The 9,233-nt window shown below is 31.3% G+C and overlaps 1 protein-coding gene across 1 annotated transcript; it reads left to right on the forward strand.

Annotated features, from left to right (window-relative positions):
- The first annotated feature begins 5,185 nt into the window (after nt 1-5,185).
- On the forward strand, nt 5,186-6,549 carry LOC133833986 (uncharacterized). The gene is made up of 3 exons (XM_062263536.1): nt 5,186-5,665; nt 5,738-6,021; nt 6,101-6,549. Exons 2-3 carry the CDS (start codon nt 5,962-5,964, stop codon nt 6,443-6,445), a joined length of 405 nt encoding a protein of 134 aa, XP_062119520.1. The 5' UTR covers nt 5,186-5,665; nt 5,738-5,961; the 3' UTR covers nt 6,446-6,549.
- The last annotated feature ends 2,684 nt before the right edge of the window (nt 6,550-9,233 follow it).

A 9,233-nucleotide genomic window follows, 5' to 3' on the forward strand; every position in this document is an offset into this window, starting at 1 on the left:
GAATACCCTGTTTTTATGTGTTATGTGTTCTGTGTTTTTATTGTTATGCACTGTGTTAGGCCTCCAATATACAGTTTTTGATGGTTGATTTTATAATTTGAAATTTATTTATTGCTCTCATTGGTTTTGAGTGTTTCTTAGTGAAATTCCGTTTTTTATGATTACCAACTTAATTATTCAAATTAAATAATTAATTGTTGAACTGTTACAGAAATGTTTAAACAGATACAAAGACTGTTTGAACAGAAACCAGATATGTTTAAACAGTTTGTGACCAGAAGATAAAAACGAACATAAAGTAAAGAACACAAGAATTTTTACGTGGTATCAGCAATCTTTGCAGATTGCTACTAGTCCACGAGGCCACGCCCAAAGAATGAAATTTATTAGAAGAATATCTAAATGATTACAAAACCAAATTGACTTATACAAATAAAGACTCCCTCTTGAATTTGTCGCAACTGTTGTAATCTAAACTCCTAATCAAATTTCTGAAGTGCTAAGATCTTGAACTCCCTTCAAATCATAACACTTGCACTTCCCTCCCGAAAAGTGACTCACGAACAAGACTTCTCCCGAAGCTTGATGACCAATGTCCAAGTGTGTTCAACCTGCACAATTAACACAAAGAAAACAATACAGAAGTACACTGTAATAAACCACTAAGAACTTGCTGGACTCAAGTTCTTCACATAATAAAAAGTCTCTCTAAAACTTGAAAAATATTTGGAAAATAATACACCAAGAGAGATGATCAAAAACCAACGACCTAAGGATAATTATATACTTTTTAGAATCCCTTTAGGTCGTGGAAAACAAATCAGAAACCAATCAGCCAATAAATGGAAAATCTTCCAAAACAGGAAAGTCAGAATCTGTTCAAACAGACTGGCAATCCGTTCAAACAGATTCATTGAACCTGGACAGTTTTTTAACCCAGTTTCCTTAAATAAAAGGAAACAATATATACATAATCACTGCAAGTTGTACACGATTTCTGGACAAATAAATCAGATCAAAGGATAAAAATAAATACCAATAATTTCCATTTCAAGAAAGGATATTCTTTTATAGGAAATTATATATTTATTTTATTATCATAAATATAATAATCTGATTATAAAAAGACACATTTCAACAAAACAGGAAACTACCCATTTTCGAAAATTACCACTCAATTATTACAAAACAGGAAACTACCTATTTCGAAAATACCCATTTAATTAATTTTGTCAATATTGTCAAATATGCCAATAAAGGATTTTACACTTAGAACTTACAATATCGTTAAGTAAACACCCTATACCACATCAATGAACCAATTAATAATGTTTAAGTCAAGTTTAACTAATTTGTGTATATCAAATGGTTAAGTTAACAAATGAATGGAAAATACTTATCTGAAATTCATTATCATTACCTTTCATAGATCGAAAGCTTCTCCAAGTGTTTTGCTTGGGCTCTGTGTGAATTTTTATGAGATTTAGTATGGTGGTGACCTATGTATATTAGTTTAGTTGGCTGTCAATAACAACATTCTTAGAAACTCTGATATTGAATACAAGTATCAAGTTAGCAAGGCCAATGATTCAAATTTGTGAGAATTTGTTCCAAAAAGCTTGATAATTTATTGTCTTTGCTCCTTATTTGTTTAACTATTATCTTCATATATATTTAGCTAAGAGAGGTAGTTCTCATCTCATATTAGTTGCAATTCTTTGTGTTCCTTGATCCTATCTCTCTTCATCATCCACAGACAACCAAAGACACACTCTAACCTGAATAATTTTCATATTTGTGTAGAAATTTTGTCACTACAAAAATATTAGTCTCTAGAGACTACACCTCTAGCGACTACACTCTAACCTGAACGCATTGAGGTATATGTTCTTTACTTTCCAGACCCTTCTTCTCTATCTTGTCTGGGTATAAGTTTTCTTCTTAAGTAACTTAATCATGTATTGTTTGGGTTCTCTTTGCAGTGTCTATAACACCTTCTACTGCTATCTTCTTCTAGTTGGACTCCTCAGGTTTGCTTTCTTGACCCTTTTCTTTTTTATAATCAATTATGTTTAAATTTTGTGATGGGTTTTTCAAATGCTGAACTTTTAATTAATAAATTTTCACTGTAAATTTTTTAATTTACATTTGAGCTATTTTTGTATTTTAACTATATCTGTCACTGAAACGTAAGCTTCATGTTCAGCTCAGCCATATTTTCCAAAACAAGTAAAGTGAATGTATGCCCTTGTATCATTATTGTTATTATTAAAAACATTGATATAGAATAAATCTCAAACGGGTTTGGACATGAGTAAATATCTTTAGCATATATAAATATATATATATATTAAACAAAAGAAAGCAGAGAGATCACGTGGAAAAGGGATTGGATATTCTTTGTGGTGTTTGAACAGTCCTCATAATAGAACCCAATATAGAGTCAAGTGAAGGTTGGAATGACAATGGAGGATAGATTCTACTTTCTAGAGGGGCTGAACATGTTAATATATATAAAATTATATATTATCTTTTGCATTGACACTAGACATAGTTCTCTATAGTTATAGTTATAGATGGTGTGGACTTTCTAAACAAACAATCTATTGTATTGGGTTTGATATTTCTTTTTGGAACTATAATAAAAACATTTGGGCTAGCTAGTAGTATTCAGGAAAACAGAATCACCCAGCCCATTTATACAATGTTAGTCCAATTTTATGTAATTAATACAATATGTTTAAGCTATAGCTACCTATAACTAGATTGATATTTACACATATTCAGTCCTATTTGAAATAGTATATTTGTTTTTTTATGAAGAAAAAGAAGTCTTACTATTTTTACAAGTTTTGAGTTTCTCAGAATAATATGTATATTTGTTGTTCTTTGTGATGTTATTTTTCTTTAATTACTTCCCATCCTTTTGTAATAGTCTATCCATTTTCTTAATGCAAACAGGTATCCTATAATATATATATATATATAAAGTTTATTTTTTCAATGAAATGTGAAAGTTTGTTTTGAATCTTGTTTGTTATGTGTTCTTATGTATGTCAATGTATATATTGGCTCGTGAATTTTGAATTTTTTTGTGATGAGATTTTGTTTGTGTTTTGGGGCAAAATATGTTGTCATTTTGCAATTTCTTTATCTGGTAACAAGACTTTAATTTGTTTATGTTGTTTCTTTAATTTTTATTGTTGTTTCTTTATTTTCTGAAATTGGTGTTTTGGTGAAAATAAATAGGGGTATTTTGTTGATTTAATTTGGTATTGAAGAAAACAATTAATCAATTAACCTTTATTAGACTCATATTGTTTAATTTTTCAATTGTTCTGTCTAACAATTAAGTGATCATAAAAGGTTCTTACTGTGGTATTTTATTTTGATACTTGCATTGAGCATAAGTGACTGCACTATTTTGTTGAAACTTTGGTTTTATTTTTGGATGTTCTGTTTTGGTCGGACAAGAATAAAGTGACTGCACTGAGTGCATTTATCTTGGAAGCTTTTTAAGTTATGGAGTGTCTTTTAGGTCCATTTTTAAGTTATGGAGTATTTGGATAGAAAGTAGGTTGTATATGTTCTGTTTTTGTATGATTGGGATAATAATTTTGACTCTGGTTTATGGTGTTCAGAGGTACTTGTTATATAAGTATGTATAAGTTATATTGGCACAATTTGATCTTGCTCATCAGGTTGGTACTTGAGATTTATCCTTGTTTTACTTTTCTGTAGCTTTGATTATTAAGATCATTTTCTTTTTGATGTTTCGAAGTCTAGATTTAGCTATCTTGTTTGCTTTGTTCATTTTTATGTTATCTTAATTTATAGTGGGGTTTTATACAAATGCACGTATAGAATTGTATATTTGAAGTACATGATTTTATTTAAATCTTAAACTTAACTGGGATGACTATTAAGGCTTTCTTCAGATATGTATTGCAACCATAATTCTGGCCAGAACAGATTAATAGAGAATAACTCACATGTAACCTAAGCATCAATCACAACCACCAATATACGGATACAAATGAGCTAGTTTTCAATAACAACATGAAAGCTTTTTATACTATGTCTGTTTTTATATTATAATGAAAACAACCATATTGGGTATTAATTAGAGCCCAAGAAAACAATGACCAAATTGGACGACTTTTCCCTTTCATATGCATTGACATTAAACATAGTTCTCTATCGTTATAGTTATAGTTATAGATGGTGTGGACTTTCTAAACAAAAATCTATTGTATTCAGTTTGGTATTTCTTTTTGGAACTATAATAATAAAAACATTTGGACTTGCTGGTTTTGTGCTCTTGCTTGTTCTGTTTTGTGTTAATATCAAGATTAAAAAATATATGCTTTTACTTTTTGCTCTGTGTTTTCTGTTAAGTGTTTTCAATTTTAAGCTTATTTTATAGCAATCAAAGAATAGCTTAAGCTCTGTTTTTTCTGTGAAATCTCATTAGTTGTTTTTTTTATGCAATCAATATTTATGGACTTTGTATCTTGAGGTATTCTTTTGGTTCTTTTATATGTTTAGGATTAATTAGGTGCCCATTTTGTTATTAGTTTGTGTATATGTGTGTTTATATCAAATTCTTATCCTGTGCAGAGTATGATTTATGGTTTATTTTAAAGAGTGTTATTAGTTGGTGTGTTGAGATTTTTAGTTAGAAATGTATACGTGTTTGAACTTGGTTTCTAATCTATTTATAGTATTAATTTGGTTTCAAATTTGATTGTTTTAGATTGATTGATTTGGTGGATTGGTGGCTTTGAGTGTTTAAGACAATTTGACTTGGTGACTTTAAGGTATATTATTATAAGTCATGTTGATTAAATCCCCACTATTCTTAAATATTAATGATGACCCATTGTTTTGAGGCCTTTTGTTTGGTTATGGAGTTGTGTTTTTTATCAGAGGCTTAGATATGTCTTCTGCGGTTATGCAACATCACGAAGGTGATGGTGGGGCAGATCCTCCTCCAGATCCAATGCAAATACAGGCTGATTATGAGAGAGGTATCACATGCAATTATTATTTTTTTGGATAAATATATTGAATTAAGTTATCTATGTGTATATAATAATTATATGTATTTGAGAAATAATAGTGACGACTAAAACGAAAAGGCGCGGCATCAACAAAGGGTTTTCAACTCGAGAAGCTAGAGTTGCATTAGGTATACCACTACCACTGGAGTGGGATGTTCGAGGGAAGACTTACAAAGAAATTGGTGATTATTTCCAACATTTCTCTAGAGAGATCAGCATTCTCATTTGACAATATGCCGATCCCGACTATGACCGATGGGATAAATTACCAAGCGAAGTTAGGGATCACATACTTCCTCGTCTAGAGGTCATTTATTTCTATAATTTTTTTATTGGGTTCACTTTAATATTAAATCTAGCTAATTTATTTTATTTTTTTGATTCAGGATGATTTATTCGACATTGGTCGAAGTCGATATGCCTCAGAGAACCTCCCCGACATTCTTTTGGGCATTCAACGGTCGTGCGCTGATCGTTACTCAGAGTGGAAGAATGACTTGTCCACTCATTTAAAAAATAATGGTCGAGCACATCCTCCTGATGGTTTGGGCATGGAGAAATGGCAAAAGGCGCTCCAGTATTTTGATCGCCCTGAAGTGAAGGTATTCACAAAAATATTATTTTTTAATTTATTTTTGTTAATTTAACATATGGTTAACACAAGTTCTTTGCAGAGGCGTTCTGAGACTAACTCTGCGAACCGTGCAAAACAAAAACAGAGAAGCGTGCAGGGTTCACAGTCTACGCCAGCCCTTTGTTACAAGAAGGTACTTTCTTTTTTACATAATTTTTATTTATGTTTTTTTATAATGATTTTTTTTCTTAATTTTTTTTCAAAATTCTTGTATTGTAGCGTGATTTACAAACTGGGTGTCTTGCTGGGGTTCCAAAGATTTGGATGGCGACTAAGTACACAGACGGGGAAGGTTGGGTGAGCAAGGCAGCAAAGGATAACTATGTAAGTAAATTTATATTTTATGATTTTCTTACTTTATTGTGTTGTAAATTCTAATATTTTTGAAAATTGTGTGATACAGGAAAAGATGATGGAGATACGTGACACTCTGCAGTCACAATCATCTACGAGCGCCTCAGCTTCGAGTACTATCCTGAGAGAAGAGGATGACATTATTCTTGTTGAGATGATCTTTGGACGTCGTCGAGGCTATCAGCCGAGCCTTGGTCGTAGGATTCGCACGAGGGAGAATTGTGAAGCGGCTGATGTACCTCAACCAGCCCAACCACCTCCTACCACACAAGACATGCAAGAGGTGAGGGAGCGACTCCGAGCCATAGAGGAGCACTTGGCTAGGATTGGTGGAGTCTTGGGATCTGGATCTTCTCAGCAAGGTCATGGTGCCAATCCTACAACACCTAGTTAAAAACATTTATATTTATGTATTTTAATTTTACTATGATAGTTACTTTGTCATAAATATATTTATAGTAAAAATATAATTTTGTGCATAATTAAATTTCTCTTCTATTTCAAATCTTTTAACAAAAAAATGTGTTAGTATATATATTGAATAATGGCCTTTTTTAAGTATATATAATAGTGCTTTAACGATTACCCAAAAAAAAATTAAATTTTAAAAAAAATATATGGACTTTTAGTGACAACATGTTGTCGCTAAATCTCAACACTATTCCACTGGTCAGAGGAAATTGCAAACGAACGGCGACGAAAAAATTGACCTTTTAGCGACAACGTGTCGTCGCTAGACATAAATAGTGACGACAAGTAGCGACGACTTGGTGGTCGCTAAAGAAATTAGCGACGACATTTGGGGAATTAGCCACGACTTAAGTCGTCGCTAAAACCCTTTTTTTTAGTGTATTTGAGAGTTAATTTTTTGGTTTGGGATAATTAATTTGAGTGTTAATTTTTTAGTTTGGGATAATTAATTTGAGTGTTACATTACTATACAGATTGGGTTAATAAAGTTAGATTAATAGATTGGTTTTTTTTATTTTGATAAAATTGGTATTTGTTATTGCTGTTAATTTTTTTAATTTTAGTGTTGATGAATATTGATACTTTGTTTCTGTTTTTGGTGTTGTTGTTTTTTAGTGAAATTACGATATTTTGCACTGTTCTGAGTCTGGATATTTTTTATGTGTTATTTGTAGGATTTTAAATTTTGGGATAGATGAAAATATAGTCGTTATGCTGCCAAATTTTTTTATAGAATTGTAAAATTTAGAGATATTGTGAATATTAGTAGAAGTACTTAATAAAATTTCTAATTTAATAAATAGTGAATTGATAAGTAAAATAATATATTTTTTAATTATGATTAAATAAAATTAACATTAACATTATGCAACTAAATTTTAATAAAAATAAACATTAATTAAATAATTTAAGTAATAATTAAATCCTAAAGTAATTAAATAACTCTTAAACAAATCTTAGAAATTTTGTGTAAATTAATAAAACTATTCAATAAAGCATAAGTAAAATATGTAATTTAATAAATACTGAATTAATATGTAAAAAAATAATATTTGTTAGTTCTTATTAAATAAAATTAACAAATATATTATTAGAAAACCAATTTTAAACATAATCTTAATCATTATTAAAATTAAAATTAATATTTTAAGTTAGAAAAAAATATGTCAAATTTAAATAATTTTAATAATATTTACACTCAAATATATTATAGTTTGATATCATAAAACAACATAATTAACTTCAAAGAGCATAAGGCATTATAAAAACAATATTTAATTTTATTTGATTTTTTCTTTGGCAATAAGAAATGATTACCAAAGATATGATAGTGTGTTATTATCACCTAGTGATAATTTTTTATTTTTTTAGTGTTCATCACAAGAAGCCTTAGACCCGTTCAGAGAGGGTGAGTCATTGAAGACTCTTAAATTTGCCTCTCTCTGAATTAGGACACACACACACAAATTGATTGTAAGTTTGATGATTAGTGTTCCGTACAGTGGTACATTCATACAAAGTCGATCGACAAGAGCTGGATTAATTTGACAGATCGATTATCCGATGAGTATGAGGCTGGTGTGATGGATTTTCTCCAGAGAGCTCGGCAGTGCGTTGACTCAAGGGGATTGGTAAAATGTCCGTGTAGGAGGTGTGTCAACGTTGAATTTTAGACGATTGATGTATTAGAAAATCATCTCTTTGTAAATAGTTTTCTACGGAAATATACCAATTAGCATTGGCATGGAGATGATGAAATAATACCAATGAGGAAAGTGATAGATCAAAATGATGAAGATGAAATGATGGATGTTCTCAATGATGTTATACAAAATGACAATGACAAATATGAAGAGAATGGGCTCGATCAAGAGATACCTACAACAGACTACAGGGGTGGGCAACATTATAACGATTTGTTTGCTGAGATCGAGGCTCCATTATTCCTCGGGTGTCAAAATTACACATCATTGAATTTCCTAGTGAAGTTAATGCATTTCAAAGTGTTGGGAAAAATTCCCAACAAAATATTTGATGGAATGTTGGAGTTGTTACATGATGCATTTCCAGCCCCAAATAAGCTTCTAAAATCGCATTATGCAACGAAAAAGTTGTTGCGGAAACTTGGATTGGGATACGAGTCAATCCATGTCTGCAAGCATGATTGCGCACTGTTTTGGAAAGAACATGCTGGAAAAAGTAAATGTCCTGTTTGTGGGGAGGATCGATGGGTGGACAAGAACACCAAGGGCAAGAAAGTGCCTCATAAAGTGATGCATTATTTTCCTTTAACCCCTAGGTTAATGCGAAAATATGCATCGAGGCACATTGCTCAACATATGAGATTGCATCACGAGCAACGTATAAAAGAAGATGGTGTATTGCGTCATCCTACTGATGGGAAAGCTTGGAAGGACTTTGACCGAAATAATCCAACATTTGCAATGGAATCCAGGAATGTGCGGCTTAGATTGGCTGCAGATGGATTCAATCCCTTTGGTAATATGAGTCTTTTTTATAGTATGTGGCCGGTTGTGTTGACGACATATAACTTGCCACCATGGTTATGCATGAGGGAAACTAATTTCATGTTGAGCTTATTAATTCCGAGACCTCATTCGCCAGGAAAAGATTTTGATGTTTTCTTTAGACCATTGATTGATGAGTTAAAAGAATTATGGGTGACTGGTGTACATACTCGAGATGCAGTC

This window comes from Humulus lupulus, chromosome 5 (genome assembly GCF_963169125.1).
Source record: "Humulus lupulus chromosome 5, drHumLupu1.1, whole genome shotgun sequence".
Lineage (NCBI taxonomy): Eukaryota > Viridiplantae > Streptophyta > Magnoliopsida > Rosales > Cannabaceae > Humulus > Humulus lupulus.